The sequence below is a fragment of the Terrapene carolina genome, unplaced genomic scaffold (genome assembly GCF_002925995.2).
Source record: "Terrapene carolina triunguis isolate 2854851 unplaced genomic scaffold, T_m_triunguis-2.0 Scaffold112, whole genome shotgun sequence".
Lineage (NCBI taxonomy): Eukaryota > Metazoa > Chordata > Testudines > Emydidae > Terrapene > Terrapene triunguis.
Genome location: NW_020664463.1, coordinates 11,182,936 through 11,202,267, shown reverse-complemented (window position 1 = coordinate 11,202,267; position 19,332 = coordinate 11,182,936). Strand labels below are relative to the sequence as shown.

General features: G+C 43.8%; 1 protein-coding gene across 3 annotated transcripts in view; it reads right to left on the bottom strand.

Annotated features, from left to right (window-relative positions):
- PARVB (parvin beta) overlaps positions 1-19,332 on the bottom strand; it is a 104,895-nt gene that overhangs the window by 58,296 nt on the left and 27,267 nt on the right. The window contains exons 1-3 of one of the 3 annotated variants that reach the window (XM_026652243.2): positions 13,190-13,308; positions 7,900-7,989; positions 586-656 (exon numbers count right to left, since the gene is read on the bottom strand). In XM_026652243.2, coding sequence (XP_026508028.1) covers positions 586-656; positions 7,900-7,989; positions 13,190-13,226 — 198 coding nt within the window. In that variant the 5' untranslated portion in view covers positions 13,227-13,308. Of the gene's footprint in view, positions 1-585; positions 657-7,899; positions 7,990-13,153; positions 13,309-19,332 lie in introns of those variants that run through there. The other 2 variants (XM_026652244.2, XM_026652242.2) reach the window with 2 other exon arrangements.

The following is a 19,332-nucleotide window of genomic DNA, read 5'->3' as shown; positions in this document are numbered from 1 at the left end:
CAGTGTGCAAATATGAAGACCACCCTGCACAACCATTTCACCTGTCCCCTTCCTGGAACAGGGGCACTGCTGGGGATCCAGAACACAGAGCATGGGCCCTCCTCCACCAGAGCAGAATTTTACACACAGCGAAAAAGCCTATTCCTCCCCTACTGATCATTTCATCCATCTGCGCTCCTTTCCTGTAACCCAAACTCACACCTACCAAAACTGTTTCCCCTGCTATCACAGTGACAGGGAGCCCGGTCTCTCACGTCATGAGGAATGGCATTGTGATCATTGCTAGATTCAAGCTGAACTCTGCCTCACTTCAGTATTTAAAGGGATACAACTGTAGCCTTCATCTCCCTTCCCTAAGCATCCTCAGGCTCTCAGATGTCTGCTAACCTCTTCTCATATCTTCTTTGCTGTTGGCCTTACTTCCTAGCACTTGTATGTGACCTCAATATCCAGGACAGTTCATGAATTATTATCCCTTTACATAGATGTATTCTCAGTAACAAATCTCTGGTTTGTAAAGGATTACATATAGCAATCTAAAGATTTTTTCATGAAAGAAAAACAAGACAAGTATTTACTTCCTACCTTGATTAGTTCTTTGAACTTGGAGTCTTCTTTGGAGTTGGGATCGATCATGGTACGTTCCTCATTTTCCTCTGGCCATTGAGAAGGGAAATGTCTAGTTAGAGCCATGACATGAACACACTGTCGAGGATATTTCAGGAGCTATTATTTCTAAAGCTGGCTAGAAGTTGATTAAGAAATGGCAAAGTCTAGTCATCATACTAGTGAGGGAACATCCAGTGATCAAAGCATGGGGAATTCTTTAGAGATACACTAAAGGATTACACAGTACTAACTTCCCTAAAATAAGATTCAACTGGCCTTCATCAGGTCACGCAGCATAGTGTGTGTCAGGCTGTATCATCTAGTCTCCTGTATCATGTAGGCTCCTTGGGGCAGGGCTATGTCTTTCTCCAGACAGACCAGAGCACATTAGTGGCACCCAGCTAACAATGATGATCATTTTATCCTTTCATCGGTTATTTAATTTTCCTTTTAAGGTACATCATCAGACTGCAACATCCTAAAGAACCCAGTAAGATCACTGCATTATGCTCCCTGTAACAGGGGTGACATGGGATTATGGGTCATCCTCCTTGTGATGGTGCTCTCCATATGATGTTATGAAAATATGCTAATGAGTGTGAATAAAATGTAACTGGAATATGCTTCATGCAAAAGGTCTCTTGTAAGGTATCATTACAAAGCTTATAATCTACTGAGTGTGTTCATCCTATTTGTATAAATGTATCATTCTTGTATCTGAAACTAGAAATATGAAATATAACTCTGAGGTCCTATTGTAATTATGCAAAGTGTGGGCCATTAATGGTGGCTTAGAATCTTGATGGCTCCCATTAACCAGGACGATTGGTTGTAAATGGCTCTGTTTACTTGTAAGTCTTCCTGTATACCTGTGTGCTGGCAAGTGGGTAATGAAATCTTACAGTGACATGTGATCATGTCACCTGAACTGGAATCCATCTTTAACCTAGTGCTTTTCCATTTAGAAGGAGGGGTGGGAACCCAAAGAGGGACAAAGGATTCCCACCTTGTGCAGAAGATACATAAGGGGGTGAAACAGAATAAAGGGGGTGGCAGCCATGAGAAATCCCCTATCTACCACCTGAGCTGGAACAAGGACTGTACCAGGGGAAAGGATTGGGCCCACACTAGGAGGGCATCCAGTCTGTGATACAAGCTTATTGAAACCTCTCTGAGGGTGAGATTTTATCTGTATTCAGTTTTCTCACTGTATTAGGCTTAGACTTGTGTGTTTTATTTTATTTTGCTTGGTAATTCACTTTGTTCTGTCTGTTATTGCTTGGAACCACTTAAATCCTACTTTTTATATTTAATAAAATCACTTTTTACCTATTAATTAACCCAGAGTCAGTATTAATACCTGGGGGGGCAAAGAGCGGTGCATCTCTCTCTATCAGTGTTATAGAGGGCGAACAATTTATGAGTTTACCCTATATAAGCTTTATACAGGGTAAAACGGATTTATTTGGGGTTTGGACCCCATTGGGAGCTGGTTATTTGAGTGTTGGAGACAGGAACACTTCTTAAGCTGTTTTCAGTTAAGCCTGCAGCTTGTGGGGAACATGGTTCAGACTTGGATCTGTGTTTGCAGCAGGCAAGCACGTCTGGCTCAAACAAGGCAAGGTACTGAAGTCCCAAGCTGGCAGGGAAAACGGGCTCAGAGGTAGTCTAGGCACATCAGGTGGCAGTCCCAAGGGGGTTTCTATGACCCAACCCATCACACTCCTTTCTCCTGCTCCCTGCCTTTTCAAATCCCACTGTAAAATTTGCTAGCTAGCAAGGACTGCGCTTACTCTGCTGCAACTGCACATAATGCTGAGTCAACGCCAGCAGCAATACCAAGAGTGAAACTGACAAGGATTTAGGTCAAATTCAGTTGTGCCTGGAGGAAAGTGCCCAGAGCAAATCTAGCAGAGGTGCAATCTGCTCCATTGCTGTGGAGCTGAAGAGTGGAAAGAGGAGAAATATTTTCTCCTTCTACCTCCAAGGAGCAGCCAGACCAACACAATTTGGGAGGGAGGGGAGAAGGAGAAGGGAAAAGACACAGAAAGGAGCGGGAAATGGAACAGGGACACAGAACAGGAAGTGGAGTGGGATGAGTGGAAGAGAACAAGGAGGACATACAAATGGGAAGTGGAGTGGGGTGGGACAGTTAGAAGGTATCGAGGAGGTAGCTGGGTGCATCAGAACTGGGGACCCAGCTTAGTTCCTCAGTGTTAGCAGCAGCTAGGAGTACTGTAGCTAAAGCCCTTCGCAAGGAAGTGTAGGGAGTGTCTTTCTACACAGTTTCTTGGGCCAACTGAAAGAACCATGCCAACAGGCTCTGGGGGAAGACCTATCTAGCTCTTCTCAGCTTGAGGATGGTCTCCATAACACATGGGTGATGGGAGGGAAGGAGAAGAGGGGAGACAGATAAAACAAGGAAGAGGAAAGAGAAGGCGGGGGGTGAAAGACAAAAAATCCAAAGGAAGGGAGGAGACAAAGGAACAGAAGAGGGAGAGGGAGGAGTAAAGATTAATTTTAGAAGGATGATTGCATTTGAGGTTTTGTCCACTGAGCCAACACTTTGTTGGACTGGTAACAAATACACTCAAACAAAGGCTCCCCCTATGTTTTTCCCCACCACAGTTGAATGCATCTGTAGGTGCACACAGCATTCTACCCTAGACGCAAATATTAAGGAGCAATGTTGTTACAACCTGTTAAATTCTGGTGCTCAATTTCAACTAGCAAACTCAGCCTTCCCCACCTTTCCTCATTGTAATCTCCTTTGTTGCTGAAATGACAGTTGTGGTTTAGTTTAGAACAGCTCCTGTAAGTGGAAATGAAAGCACAGCTGCTACACAGCAACAGGAATGCAGCATCACAGCCTTGTTACATGATCCACTGCGCTGCAGCTAAAACAGAACTGGAGGGTTTAACTTTAGCAGTGCACATAGACATACAGGATGAAATCCAGGCCCGTTGGAAGTCAATGGCAACATTTCTATTGACTTCCATGGGCCAGAATTACACCCATAGCATACACTTGCCTAAGATTTATGAGGCAGAAGCCTTTGATACATGAAACACATGCTTCGCATCTGACTGTACCGTTTAAGAAGCCAGGCCCGCTTGAGTAGGTCTACTCTGTCGCTGGAGCAAGCCTGCGTACCCAGGCAGACTGACTGACGCTAGCTCCGCTCAAGCTAACACGCTAAAAACAGCAGCGTGGACACTGTGGCCCAGGCAACAGCTCTACCCGACCCCTCGCACTGCCACGTGACCTGGACTACTCAGCCATTTTTAGCACTCTAGCTTGAGTCCCTCTGTGGGGGCAGGGAGGCTCTTTGCAGTGTGGACTTATCCTTTGTGTTGCCTTGATGTACATGTGAATGGAAGATGGACAGAGATCCCAACACATTGTGGTACTATGTAGTCCACCACACAAGCAATAACATGGTCACAAAAAGGAGTTTTGATGGCCACAGTGCCACGGACAGAGAGCCCTCTGACCTGCACCGCTGTTCAGGTACCAGAACACGACGACCCGCTGTCCCAGTATTACAGTTACGTTGCTGTTAGTGATGAAGCTCTGCACTCACACTGGGTGGATATGACAGACTGTACAATTGAGTGGGGTTTCCCTAGACCTGCCCAGACATTTGGGCTCAGTTCTTTGCAGGGTCCACAATCTATTAAAAAACACCTAAACTGAACGTTAAAAACGTTTGCCAAATTTTCCACAAACCTAGGAAGAGCTTCTGATTCTGTAAGGTTTCCAGTTTCTTTTGGTTCTTTACTTCCTCCTGTCTACTGGGATGAGTCAAGCAGGCTAACGCTGAAGAAGTTACACCCAGCACACGCCCAGCCCATGAGGTTGCGAGCTGGAACTTTCAAAAGAGGGCTCACCCATGTTTGTGCAACACCCACCTTTCCTGTGCGGGGCCCTAACCTCTCTCAGTCTCTCTCACCCACCTTTAACAGAAGAGGGGATTAAAGAAGCTCTTTTTGTGTCTTTTTATATAAAGGCCTCATGATGTATTGTTATTTGCTTGAGGGTCTTACCTATATCAAAACAGGACAGAATTAGACCAAGGCTCCAGCTAATCCAGTATCCCATCTCTGAAAAGAGTCAATACCAGATGCAGCAGAGGAAGGCGTTAGGTCCCCCGCCCTTATTCAATTATGGAATAATCTCTACAGAAGTTAGTTTTCTTCCCCATTCTGGTTAGTCAGTGCCTGGCTTATGCCCAGAAGAATGCAGATTTGTCTCTCTGGTTTCCTTTGCCTATTTAATGTACCCATGGGTTTTCCCATTATCCATATAAACAGTTACTCCTTTTTGCAACTGCTCAGAATTATTTGACTCAGTGACATCCTGTGCCAATGAGTTCCACAGGTTAAAATATATATTGTTGGGGGGGGGCATTTCCTTTTATCATTTTAAACTTGTTGCTTTTTAATTTCAATGTGTGCCCCCTTGCTCTCATAATATCAGAAAGGATAAATAAAAGCTCTCAATTTACCTCCTCTATCACATTACTTATTTTACATACCTCTAGCATAGCCCCTCTTATTTGTCTCTTCTATGAACTAAACATTTATCCTCTTTTCAATCTCTCCCACCCTCTGTTCATTCTCCAGACCCATATTTAGTCCCCTACTATTTCTTCTATATCATCATTTGTGAGATGGGATGACCAGAACCCAATACAGCATTCAAGGCTGGAATGTATTATCCATTTATTTAATACGTACTTTGAGAAAAAGGATGGTCTAGTGGTTAGGCCCAGAGACCAGGAGCTGCGACACCCATGTTCAATTCCCAGTTCTCACATTCTGTGTGAGTTTGGGCCAGTAACTTAGGCTACGTCTACACTATGGACCTTACAGCAGCACAGCTGTACTGCTGCAGCTGCACCACTGTAAGGTCTTCCATGCAGCTGCTCTCTGCCAGCAGGAAAGAATTCTCCCGCGGGCATAATTAAACCACCCTCCAACAGGTGGTAGCTACATGGCACTGTCCACACCAGCACTTCTGTCAGTGAAACTTATGTTGGTCAGGAGTGTGTTTTTTTCACACCCCGACTGACAAACGTTTTGCCAACAAAAGTGCTAGTATAGACATACCCTTGCATGTCTCAGTTCCCCATTACTACAATGGGAATAATAGGAATTCCCTACCTCACAGGGGTGAGGTGAGGATAAATACATAGCCTTAGTCTCTCTGTGCCTCAGTTCCCCATTTGTACAATAGGATAACAGAACTTGCCTACCTCACAGGGGTGTTGTGAGGATAAATACATTAAAGATTGTGAGGTGCTCAGATATTACGGTGATGGGGCCAGGTAAGTATAACAAGATATATATTCAGAATTATATTCAGTCTAATTATTTAAACATCCTAGCATTTATTTGCTTTTTGAACCACTGCTACACTATAAGCCAGGGATTGGCAACCTTTGGCATGCAGCCCATCAGGGAAATTCACTGGCGGGCCAGGATGGTTTGTTTACCTGCAGTGTCCGCAGGTTCGGCCGATCGCAAGTCCCACTGGCCACGGTTCACCATTCCAGGCCAATGGGGGCTGCAGGAAGTGGTGGCCAGCACATCCTTCGGCCCACGCCACTTCCTACAGCCCCCATTGGCCTGGAACGGTGAACCGCGGCCAGTGGGAGCTGCGATCGGCCGAACCTGCAGACGCTGCAGGTTAACAAACCGTCCTGGCCCGCCAGCAGATTTCCCTGACGGGCCGCGTGCCAAAGGTTGCCAATCCCTGGCTTATTGTTGATAGTTAATTTAGAACCCAGCACGATGTGTAAGTATTTTAATTTATTCTTTCTGGAGTGCAAAACCTTGCATTGGTCAACAATGAATTTCATCTGCCATCATGCTGCCCAGTCATCTAGCTTAACTGGGTCCCTCTGGATTTCCTCAGAGTCTACTCTAATCGTAACTACCTTAAATATGCGATCTGTTCGTTTTTCCATCTCACTGCTCACCTCCTTTTTCAGATCATTAATGGAATATACTAAAAACATCAGACCTTGTAGAGAACCTTGGCACACCCTACCATGAAAGCTTTTGGAATGTTGAAAACTGACCATTTGTTCCTACTCTGTTTTCTGTCTCTTGACCAGTTTCTAAACCACAACAGTACTTTTCATCTCATCCCAAGACTACTTAGGTCAGGTCTACACTACCACATAAGTCCACCTAACTTACATCGCTCAGGGGCATGAAAAAGACACCCCCCTGAGCAACGCAAGTTACAGAGACCTAAGCGCTGTCCACACCAGTGCTATGTCGGTTTGAGATGCTCTCCTGCAGACATAACTTCTGCTTCACACAGAGGTGGAATAATTATGCCAACAGGAGAGTGCTCTGCCATCGGCGTAGAGCGTCTTCACCAGATGTACTGGTGCACAGCAGCATTGGTGCAGCTGCGCTGATGTGGTGCTTCTAGTGTAGACCTGCCCTTAGTTTCCTTAATTCCTTAATATGTGGCATTTTGCCAAAGAGTTTTCGAAAGTTCAAATAAAATTATATTTATTGATTCCTCTTTTATCCACTGTTTCACTGACATTCTCAAGTTCTAGTAGATTGGCATCCTTTACAAATGCTATGCTTGTCTGTCTTATCATATGTTCATCTAGGTGTTTTATCATTCTATTTTTTAATTACTGTTGCTTACAGTTTCCCTGGTACTGGAGTAAGGCTCAATGCTCTCTAATTCCTAGGATCACCACTAGCACCTTTGTTAAAGTTCGGTGCAGTATTTGTTACTACACCAGGAGCCTGGAAGGTGCGTAAGTGAAATTAATCAAAGGCTTAATATTTATATGAGCACTTCAGCCAATTCATTCTTTCAGAAGTCTTGGAACACCACCCCTGGTGGCTTGTTGCTCTTTAATGTAGTTGTTTGTTCCAAGGCCTACTCTTTAGATATGTCAATCTCTGACAGTGTCTCATCCTCATTACCTGAAAAGACTAGTTCCAGGGTAGGTATTTCCTAAATATCCTCTGTGATATGGAATGATGCAAAGAAATCAGTTAGTTTCTCTGCAATGCCCTTGTCTTCCTGATAGTCCAATTCTCTTGCTAGCTTCCTGGCTCTAACATACTTGAGTAGTGGGCATACTGCTGTTCAAATTTCCTCTCAGCCCTTCTAATTTTTATCCTACATTTTACATACTATAGTTCATGCTCATTTCTATTGGCTTCAATTAACTTCAATTTTCAATACCTACGCACATACTGATCTCCATTAACACACACTTGCTTATGCCTGTAGCATTAATACTGTACCTAATAGGGTATCTTCAGGGTGGATATCAATGGTGGCGGGAGACATTGGCGCGTTGATAGCATTTTTGCCCTCTTCCTGCAGGTCGCTCACTGAAGAGAAGAAAAGAAAAAGAGAGAAAAAAAACTTTTGTAAACGCAGAATTTTGTACTTTTTACACATTTTTTAGCTACAGGGGAAGAATACATCCGGCAGGCCCATTTCAAAGCGAGTTTACAGCTTATGGAAATAAGAACCACAGCTGCTGTGGAAAAGAATCAGAGAGTCAAAACATTTTGCCGTTTCATATTAAACAGCTGGTTAGCCTGGTGATTTAGCGGAGGTTATTTTGCAGGAGTCTTGAGCTTGCAGTAAAGATGAACTCAGAATTTCCATGTCCCACACCGGGAAGCGTTTAGAGCTCTGTGGGCGCGCTCTCAGTCTGGAGTAAAGATGGTTCCTTTTGTGCACCTCATGGGGCTGCACATGAGACAGAAAGGGGAACTAAACACTAGTTGACTGGACTTCTATGACAATAAGAACAATCTTTTCCGCCTGCAAGGATCACTATGTGCCACTGTAATTAACAAAAAGACTGAAAGAGCCCAAGGAAGACTTGAGAAACAGTAAAAGGGGTTTTAGTGAAACACTGGCATTGACATTATAAAGAGGCATAGTATGGGCTAGGGCAGTGGTTCTCAAACTTTTGTACTGGTGACCCCTTTCACACAACAAGCCTCTGAGTGCCACCCCCCTAATAAATTAAAAACACTTTTTTATATATATAACACCATTATAAATGCTGGAGGCAAAGCGGGGCTTGGGATGGAGGCTGACAGCTCGCGACCCCCCAGGTAATAACCTCGTGACCTCCTGAGGGGTCCCGACCCCCAGTTTGAGAACCCCTGGGCTAGGGGATCAAGCATAAGACTGGAATCTTTGAACTCGAGCTCTAAACCCAAAGCTGTTACTGACCTCTCTGTAGGATCTTGGACAAGTCGCTCAACTAGTCTGTCTCTCCTTTCAGCCATCTGTAAAATGGATCTATAGAACAAGATTCCAGTATTGTCACTCTGTATGTCCCTCTGAAGCTTAAAATGTCTGTTGAATCAGGGTGAAGTGATAGAAACAGCTATAAGCATGGCTGAGAGGGGTTTTTTGCCCAGAATACCACTGGGTTCAATTATGCCGGCATTCACGGACTGTTACCATCCAGTTTTTAAGTTCTCAGCCATTCTGACTTTATGAATTACACCCATGTGACAGTAAGGCATGTATCTGTGATAGTCCAAGAGTCCTACACCACTGCGATATCAGCAGTAACTCAACCAATCACCACCCTTTCTTTACAGCTAATTTTCATTCAACAACAAATTTCATTGGTTGTATGAGGAAGTCTGAAGAGATGGTGGATTACTTGGCGCAGCTGTCACAGTTCCTCAAAACCACCCACACAACATCACAACCAGCACATACAATAACCCAAACATACATAACCCTAATGGCAACACCACCACCCCCATCCCATTCACAACTCACACAAATCAACACGTCTCCCAGCACAATCCTCCTACAAACAAATCAACACAACTGACGAGCATCATAATCCCAATCATCACTCTGAAGCCTAGAATGTCTGTTGAGTCAGTATGAACCGATGGAAATGGCTACAGCCATGGCTGAGAGCCCTTTTTGTTTAGCATATCACCAGGTTCAATCAGCATTGGGGTGTTCAGCTATTTACAGCTTTTTTTAGTTTTTTTTAAAAACACACAACTTTACAAATTACACTGCTGCAGCAGCATGGCCTTTCAGCTACTAATATTAACATACCTGACTCTCACCAGTGTTGGATGGAATAACAGTGTTTGTGCACAGCTAGAAAAAGAGCAAAAGTATTGTATGTGCTATTAGTACCATCACACGCTATTAACGGATATGCACCTTAAAGCACTATGGATAACAAAATCAAGCACTTATTTTAAGTTAAAGGAACAGATGGGTTTGACATAATACAAAAGCACTGTTCAAGGAAACTATGTAGGCTACTGTAACCCACAGCAGCTCAGTGCAGTGCTCTGCTGATCTCTAGTAGTGGCTGGGTCACATATAGAGATTGATGAGCCTGCTACAGCCTTGGCTAACAGAGCTGGATTATTTTAGCTCAAGAAGAAGAGGTTCATGCTTCTAGATCCAGAGGCACCATGTTCAATCTCTGCTGACAACAACCCACTTCGGGGCCTGGTGCTACACTGTACTTAGGGATGGATAAAGTCCAGGAAAAATAAAAACCCAAGATCAATCTTCACCCTCCAGGTTGAAGCTTGGATAACTTACTTTTGCTGCTGCTGTCATTTTCAGTTTCACATCCTTCTGCACTGCATGGCCATGGTGAGGAGTGAAAGTGGAAATGCCAAAATATCATTCTACCAAGGTAGAATCCGTAGGATCTGGTCTCCCTGGGCTATCACACTTTGAAGGAAGATCAATAACTCAGGAGTGGAAAGAAAATTATCAAGAACAGTGGGAGTCATCAAGGGACTATGGGATAGGGGAGAGACAGGACCTATGTAAGGGGGGAAAACTCAAAATTATGGTGGATCCTGGTCCTATTTAGCCTTAATCTGCTTTTACCATGAAGTGCTAGAAATCTCCTGTTCTCATGAGATTAACAGACCAAGAAAAAGTTAGGCTACATTAGGGTGGGTAGATAAGCTGCCACATTTATGGATGCTTCTCCCAACCTTTTTAGGTTTGCCTATTGTAACCCACACACCTCCTGGCTGTGGTGTTCTGTTCCATCTAGTGGTACTGAGACCACTTAGAGAGCGAGATTAATGAGTTATATTATAATATATAATATTAGCTCATGAATATATCTCCAGAGGTCCCAGGTTCAATCCCGCCTGCCGACAACCGGGGTCTGGCAGCGTTACGCTATCACCAGCTTCACATTGTATTGGCCACTAAGGAAGGGTGTGGTGGGCAGGGATTCAAAGACCTAGGTTCCAAGGCACAGTAAAAGCAGAACTTTAAATTTGCAGATAACCAGTCCTTCTCCGACCTACCAAAAAAGTGCAACGTCACTCCAGGAGTGACAAGAATGTTTTCATTGTCTGTGCAGGAGACTACACGGGAAGCCCAAGTCCTTGAGGCCCTTTTGGGGCAAAGCAAGGATTTCCATATAAACAGGGAAATAACCACAAGCTCAACAGAGCAGTCCTTTCCTGGTGAAAAAGGCAATCTAAACCACACCGGTCTCCCATCAGGCAGTTCTTTTAAAAATAGATCCCTACTCCCCTTTCCTGTAGTGAGATCAACCCATATACTCTAGCCATTTGTATATATATTACACACGTTATAAAGTCCCATGTCACCACTCTCCACCTCCCCCCCATACAGAAAGAGGTTAACAGAAAATTAGAATGCTTGGGACACACGCGCGATAATCTCCGTGCAACATTTCACTGGCAGCCAAAGAGAAGGCACTTAAAACCATTTATCACTTTTCCTAATGAGGATTCCAAGAGGTGAACTAGTTTCTGCTTTCTGGCAGGCTATCAAGTAAGTATAAATTCCCTGAATGCCACATGTTGTCCTTATGTCCCCAGAAGCAGCAAATGCCAGATTCATATATTTTGAGAGCCTATGGATTAAGATCCACGTTAAAGTGACCTGCTAGAGTTAATATGCAACAAGAGTGTGTCCTGCCAGTAATAAGGTACAGCTCACTTTTGGTATCGTATACTTCTTGCAAAAGGACAGGAGCAAAACTGCATTCTCTACTATATATGGAATATGTTGTATATACTGTAGCTTTTTACCTAAACATATCTAATTAAAAAAAAATACTAAGGACTTCTGGATTTTATTCATTTTTTTGAAATTCCTCTAAACAAAAAATCAGAGAACTAAAAAGTCACATGCTAAGTTGAGTGTCTTTTCATAGCATGGCATCCTCTCTGTGTGTCCACTTAGGGCTCCATCCTGCAAACCCTTATTCCCTCAAGTAGTCCTTACATTGAGAAGTCAATGGAAATACACATGCAAGTAGGAATAATCACAAATAAGGTTTTGCAGATCTGGAACATGGAGATTTTCAAAGTTTCCCTAGACACCCAAATCCCATTCAATCAAGTTGCCTTTGAAAATCCCAGCCTCAATTACTAACTCTTCATGGCAGAAGTTTTATCTTCATTATTAGTAGAATTTACATCATTACTGTAACACCCAAAATCTCCCGGCAGGACCAGGGCCTCCCTGCACTGGGGAAAGATAGATGATGAGACAGTCATTGCCCTGGAGAGCACATTTATTTTAAAGTACCTGGCACCCACTGTGCGCTAAATAAATACACAAGATGCTTTCAGAAAATTACATTTAAACAAGATTTCTTTTAAATAGGCTTGGAAGGATTTGATTTTTTTAATCGGTAAATGTCAGCAATCGTCGTCTTACATATACACACCCAACTGAGAAAAAGTATTTCCATCACTAATCATCAAAATTTGCAGAACAGCAAAGTCAGAAAAATGCTGTTTGAGAACTTATTAGGGTTTGATTTAAGGACATTTACTTTATATGTTTTTGACATCTGATATTGTATCGGGTTATAAAGCTTAACATTTTGAATCACGTCTGTTGCCATTCAAACATTATTGTCTGACCTCCCCCCATAATTTCCCACAACTCTGACAATTTAAATTGAAAAAAAATGCTTAAAAATAATCATCGCTATTATCCATCAAAATTGTCCAAAAAAAAAAATCAAATTCTGCCAAGCTTACTTTTAAAATGCAGCTAAGTTGCTTTATTCCCCCAGGAGTTTGATTCAAAAAGGAAGCTCTCTGATCAAAGTAGATAAGGAAGGAGATATTTTTAAAATGCAAAAATTACATTTTGAAATCAAAACAAAGTAAAGTATTTTTAGCAAATAAAATCCCCTCCTTTCCACAACACCACTTCTATGGCTAAGGGCTCAAAAACAGCTAAAGAAAAAGTTAAAGGTGGAAATAAATACAGTCATGCATTATGCACCCAGCGCCCATCTCACACACAGTTGAAGAAACATGTTTGCTCTTAAAAGCCAATTTGCTGGGCTGAATACCACAAGGGCAAAAGGTTCTGTCCTATTTCTGTAGCAAGTGCCTAGTCAGAACAAAGTGCTGCCATTTCAATAAAGCAAATTCTAAAAGACAGTCCCGCAGACAGAGCCTCACTTACAGAAAGCCAGAAGCTCACAGCAAGAACTCTGCTCCACACAGGTAGCTTACAAACCTTAGAGTTTTGTGCATGACAAATCCTTTCGCGTACCTCCTTTTTTGCGTTTTTTACAAAGCAGCCCTGCCATTTTGGCTCCCTGCAATATGCGATGGTCCGGAGCGTACCTCTACAGTGCAGTATGGGCAGTGAAAATGTTAAAGGAAGAGTGGCAGCTGGACAGGGACTGACATGCCTGGCCAGTCAAACTTGGGTTAATTTGGTCATGGTGACTTGGGAGGAGAGAGCAAGACAGCAGCAGTTATGAGGAGGGGAGAGTAGGGGGAGAAAAAAATACTTTGCTTGGTAGCATGAAATTCAAGAAGGATGAACTCCCAGCATGGAATTCGCAACATAGCTCACGTTCTGTAAGAGAGACAAAGAAGCCATAAGTCCATCGCGGTCAGCTCGGGGCAACAGCTGACACGATTTTTAGAGGTAGCACTTAGCCCACAAGAAGTCCCCGGTGACAGTCATCTTTGCCCATTAGCCAGGGCACAGTCACATTCCCCCACCGTCAAGCAATCACAATGGCTTATCAAAGAGAATACTAAAGTGCAGAGAAGAATGAGAGGTTCAAAAGGCACTGATCAATTATGCAGATAGTCAGAGAGACCTAATAGCAGGTCTTATTTCATCATCTTCCATTCCCCTGTGTGGCTATGTTTGCTTTGAGGTTTAAGCTTCAGGTTTATCATAATATTCCACATGCCAGAGTTTATGAAAATAAGAAACTGTCCCATGAAAGCAAATAAAAATGAAGCTGCAAAGTTCAGATCAGGATTATTCACAATTCTAGTGCACATGCCTGTGTGAATATGCATTTGCTGGGGTACTCTCAACATGGTGAACTCTGAAGTGTATTCATAGGGGTTTTTGGTAACAATTTTGTGTCACCGCTTTCCCCTCCACACCAATATTCTGTTAGTCAGATACAGCAATGAAGCAGGAGGGGGGAAATAACATACAACACACATACAAAAGAGACCAAGACAACTCACAAACACACAATGGAGACAGCAACAAAAACAAATTATTCAAGATTGAGCAATGTATCCATTTCTGGGAAGAACCCAATAGATGCTTTAATAAAGGCCCACAAAAGTTATGCAAAAAAATTCAGTCTAGCTGAGACAAGTTTCACGAGTCTCCAGATAACAGAGGCCATCTGAAAAGGGCTTGCCAGGGTAGCTACCGTATACCAATAGAGCTATACCAGCAAACCCCCCTTGTGGAAAAGCACCTTATACTGGCAAAAAAGGGGTTGCCTTTTAACCAGTATAGCTTATACCAGCTCCTCAAATGGGATAAGCTCTATTGGCAAAAGGACGTTTTTGGCAGTAAAACTGCATCTACACTACACTAGGATTTTTGCTGGCATAGCGAAGTGATTTTTTCCCCCCACGCTCCTACCAGACACAGCTATGCCGGTAAAACATTCTAGTGTAAACCAGCCCTCAGCCCGAAGGGGGGAAAGTTAACTTGCTTCTTCTGAGTCATGAGGATTGGTCTCACTCCTGAGTCACATCTGGTCTGTAGTAATGTGAGGGACTCTGCTAAACAGTTATAGCCCCAGAGTCAAATTTTCAAAAGCCCGTGACTTAGAAGCCTGTTGATTAGGACTGAGAATTTTTACTGATATAATTATACTGACATAAGCCCTGGTACAGACTGATATAATTGTGCCTTATACCAGTATAGCTTATTGTGCTTCCCAAACTGGAGTAAGCTATACTGGTCTAACTGCATCCACACTGGAGGGATGGGGAGGGGGCGGTTGGTGCTCTAACTATATTAGTTAATGTAGCAAAACTTTCTAGTGGAGACAATCCCCAAGTCCTATTTACAAAAGTGATTTAGGAGCCTACATTCCACTGACAGTCAATGAGACCTAGGTACCTAAAAATTCTACCCTAAGTCTCATTGAAAGTCAATGGGGGTGTAGATCCTAAATGCCTCTCTCATTTTGAAAACAGGACATAGGCACTTTTGAAAAATGTACTTCCATTTTTGCAATCAGATCCACGTAGGCAGACATAAGAACATGAGAATGGCCATACTGGGTCAGACCAAAGGTCCATCCAGCCCAGTATCCTGTCTTCCGACAGTGGCCAATGCCAGGTTCCCCAGAAGGAGTGAACCTAACAGGTAATGATCAAGTGATCTCTCTCCTGCCATCCATCTCCACCCTCTGACAAACAGAGGCTAGGGACACCATTCTTTACCCATCCTAACTAATAGCCAATAATGGACTTAACCTCCATGAATTTATCTAGTACAACTATCTCAATGCAAGTAAGAGTGGCAGAATTTAGCCCTTACATTTTAATCTCTTCACAGCAGGGACCTCACTTCTATCACTGCCTCAGGCATGCACTTACAGTGGCACTACTGAAATTAGTAAATAACAATAAAGAATTGTCAAGTGACCAGTGGGTTTGTCAGACCCATGGAAGCTGCCCTAAATCATCCAGGAAACAGAGCATTCTCTGGCCTATGGGATTCCCACAGTGGCACAGGGCCATAAGCCACCCCGGTCTCAATCTCAGTGAAGGGGCCATGGCTAGGGCATCCATAGGCCCTAACAAGCCTCAGATGCCATAACAGGCCCTGGTGATCATTGACAGCCAACACTATTTAGTTGTGCTGACTGACCTGGCCTTATCAACTTAAACTTATCAACACCACCTGTGCCAGCACTGCTTCTGTCTCCTCCACCTGCGCCTGTAGCCAGACAGAGCGCCTGAGCATGGATGCTTCTACCCAGATCCTGGTGTGGTTTTGCAGAGACTGTAACTTGCAATTTCCACTTACTGATATCCAGGCTGAGGGGACCATCCAATGTGAAAGGTGCCTGCTGGTGGAATCTCTCAGGCAGCAGGTGGGAGAGCTACAGGAGGAGGTGGCTAGGTTGAGAAGCATCCGAATCCACGAGCAATTCCTGGACAGTGTCCATGTGGAGACAGCTGAGGTAGCTGTCCCAGGACACAGGACTGCTGATACACCACTGGTGGAGGAGGAGATGGCTCAGGGTGGACACTGGCAGCTGGTTACTTCTGGCAGCAGGCAGTGCTCCACCCCTGCTCCGAACCCTCCCGCTGTGGTAATAGGTAACCGTTATGCTCTTCTTGATACAGGAAAGAAGGCATTACCCCCTACAGTAAAGGAGGAGAAGCCTCGTACCCCTAAGGCTGGGAGGTCTGCTGCCACCACTGCGAATAGGAAACGTAGGGTAGTGGTGGTCGGAGACTCTCTGCTGAGGGGGACGGAGGCGCCCATCTGTCGCCCTGACATTTCATCTCGGGAGGTATGCTGCCTGCCGGGAGCCCGTATCCGAGACGTTACGGAGGCATTGTCGAGGATTATCCAGCCCTCTGACTACTACCCCATGCTACTCATCCATGTGGGCACAAATGATACTGCGCGGTGTGACACTGAGCGGATCAAGAGTGACTACAGGGCTCTGGGAGTACGGGTGAAGGAGTTTGGAGCGCAGGTGGTATTCTCTTCGATTCTTCCTGTCAAAGGTAGGGGCCCGGGCAGAGACAGATGCATCATGGAGGTGAATGCCTGGCTGCGAAGATGGTGTCGCCAGGAGGGCTTTGGCTTCCTAGACCACGGGATGCTATTTGAGGAAGGACTGCTAGGCAGAGATGGTGTTCACCTTTCGAGGAGGGGAAAGACCCTATTTGGACACAGACTGGCTAACCTAGTGAGGAGGGCTTTAAACTAGGTTCGACGGGGACAGGTGAGCAAAGCCCGCAGGTAAGTGGGGAACATGGAGACCTGGGAGATGGGTCGGAGACGAGAGGGAGTGTGGGCTATATTGGCAGAGAGAAAGGAGGGTCAGGACAAAACCGGGAGGAAAGATCAAACCAGTATCTTAGATGCCTATATACAAATGCGAGAAGTATGGGTAATAAGCAGGAAGAACTGGAAGTGCTAATGAATAAATACAACTATGACATTGTTGGCATCACTGAAACTTGGTGGGATAATACACATGATTGGAATGTTGGTGTGGATGGATACAGCTTGCTCAGGAAGGATAGACAGGGGAAAAAGGGAGGAGGTGTTGCCTTATATATTAAAAATGTACACACTTGGACTGAGGTAGAGATGGACATAGGAGACGGAAGTGTTGAGAGTCTCTGGGTTAGGCTAAAAGGGGTAAAAAACAAGGGTGATGTCATGCTAGGAGTCTACTACAGGCCACCTAACCAGGTGGAAGAGGTGGATGAGGCTTTTTTTAAACAACTAACAAAATCATCCAAAGCCCAAGATTTGGTGGTGATGGGGGACTTCAACTATCCGGATATATGTTGGGAAAATAACACAGCGGGGCACAGACTATCCAACAAATTCTTGGACGGCATTGCAGACAACTTTTTATTTCAGAAGGTTGAAAAAGCTACTAGGGGTGAAGCTGTTCTAGACTTGATTTTAACAAATAGGGAGGAACTCGTTGAGAATTTGAAAGTAGAAGGCAGCTTGGGTGAAAGTGATCATGAAATCATAAAGTTTGCAATTCTAAGGAAGGGTAGAAGGGAGAACAGCAAAATAGAGACAATGGATTTCAGGAAGGCGGATTTTGGTAAGCTCAGAGAGCTGATAGGTAAGGTCCCATGGGAATCAAGACTGAGGGGAAAAACAACTGAGGAGAGCTGGCAGTTTTTCAAAGGGACACTATTAAGGGCCCAAAAGCAAGCTATTCCGCTGGTTAGGAAAGATAGAAAATGTGGCAAAAGACCACCTTGGCTTAACCACGAGATCTTGCATGATCTAAAAAATAAAAAGGAGTCATATAAAAAATGGAAACTAGGACAGATTACAAAGGATGAATATAGGCAAACAACACAGGAATGCAGGGGCAAGATTAGAAAGGCAAAGGCACAAAATGAGCTCAAACTAGCTACGGGAATAAAGGGGAACAAGAAGACTTTTTATCAATACATTAGAAGGAAGAGGAAGACCAAAGACAGGGTAGGCCCACTGCTTAGTGAAGAGGGAGAAACAGTAACAGGAAACTTGGAAATGGCAGAGATGCTTAATGACTTCTTTGTTTCGGTCTTCACCGAGAAGTCTGAAGGAATGCCTAACCTAGTGAATGCTAATGGGAAGGGGGTAGGTTTAGCAGATAAAATAAAAAAAGAACAAGTTAAAAATCACTTAGAAAAGTTAGATGCCTGCAAGTCACCAGGGCCTGATGAAATGCATCCTAGAATACTCAAGGAGCTAATAGAGGAGGTATCTGAGCCTCTAGCTATTATCTTTGGAAAATCATGGGAGACGGGAGAGATTCCAGAAGACTGGAAAAGGGCAAATATAGTGCCCATCTATAAAAAGGGAAATAAAAACAACCCAGGAAACTACAGACCAGTTAGTTTAACTTCTGTGCCAGGGAAGATAATGGAGCAAGTAATTAAGGAAATCATCTGCAAACACTTGGAAGGTGGTAAGGTGATAGGGAACAGCCAGCATGGATTTGTAAAGAACAAATCATGTCAAACCAATCTGATAGCTTTCTTCGATAGGATAACGAGTCTTGTGGATAAGGGAGAAGCTGTGGATGTGGTATACCTAGACTTTAGTAAGGCATTTGATACGGTCTCGCATGATATTCTTATCGACAAACTAGGCAAATACAATTTAGATGGGGCTACTATAAGGTGGGTGCATAACTGGCTGGATAACCGTACTCAGAGAGTTGTTATTAATGGTTCCCAATCCTGCTGGAAAGGCATAACGAGTGGGGTTCCGCAGGGGTCTGTTTTGGGACCGGCTCTGTTCAATATCTTCATTAACGACTTAGATATTGGTATAGAAAGTACGCTTATTAAGTTTGCGGATGATACCAAACTGGGAGGGATTGCAACTGCTTTGGAGGACAGGGTCATAATTCAAAATGATCTGGACAAATTGGAGAAATGGTCTGAGTTAAACAGGATGAAGTTTAACAAAGACAAATGCAAAGTGCTCCACTTAGGAAGAAAAAATCAGTTTCACACATACAGAATGGGAAGAGACTGTCTAGGAAGGAGTACGGCAGAAAGGGATCTAGGGGTTATAGTGGACCACAAGCTAAATATGAGTCAACAGTGTGATGCTGTTGCAAAAAAAGCAAACATGATTCTGGGATGTATTAACAGGTGTGTTGTGAGCAAGACACGAGAAGTCATTCTTCCGCTCTACTCTGC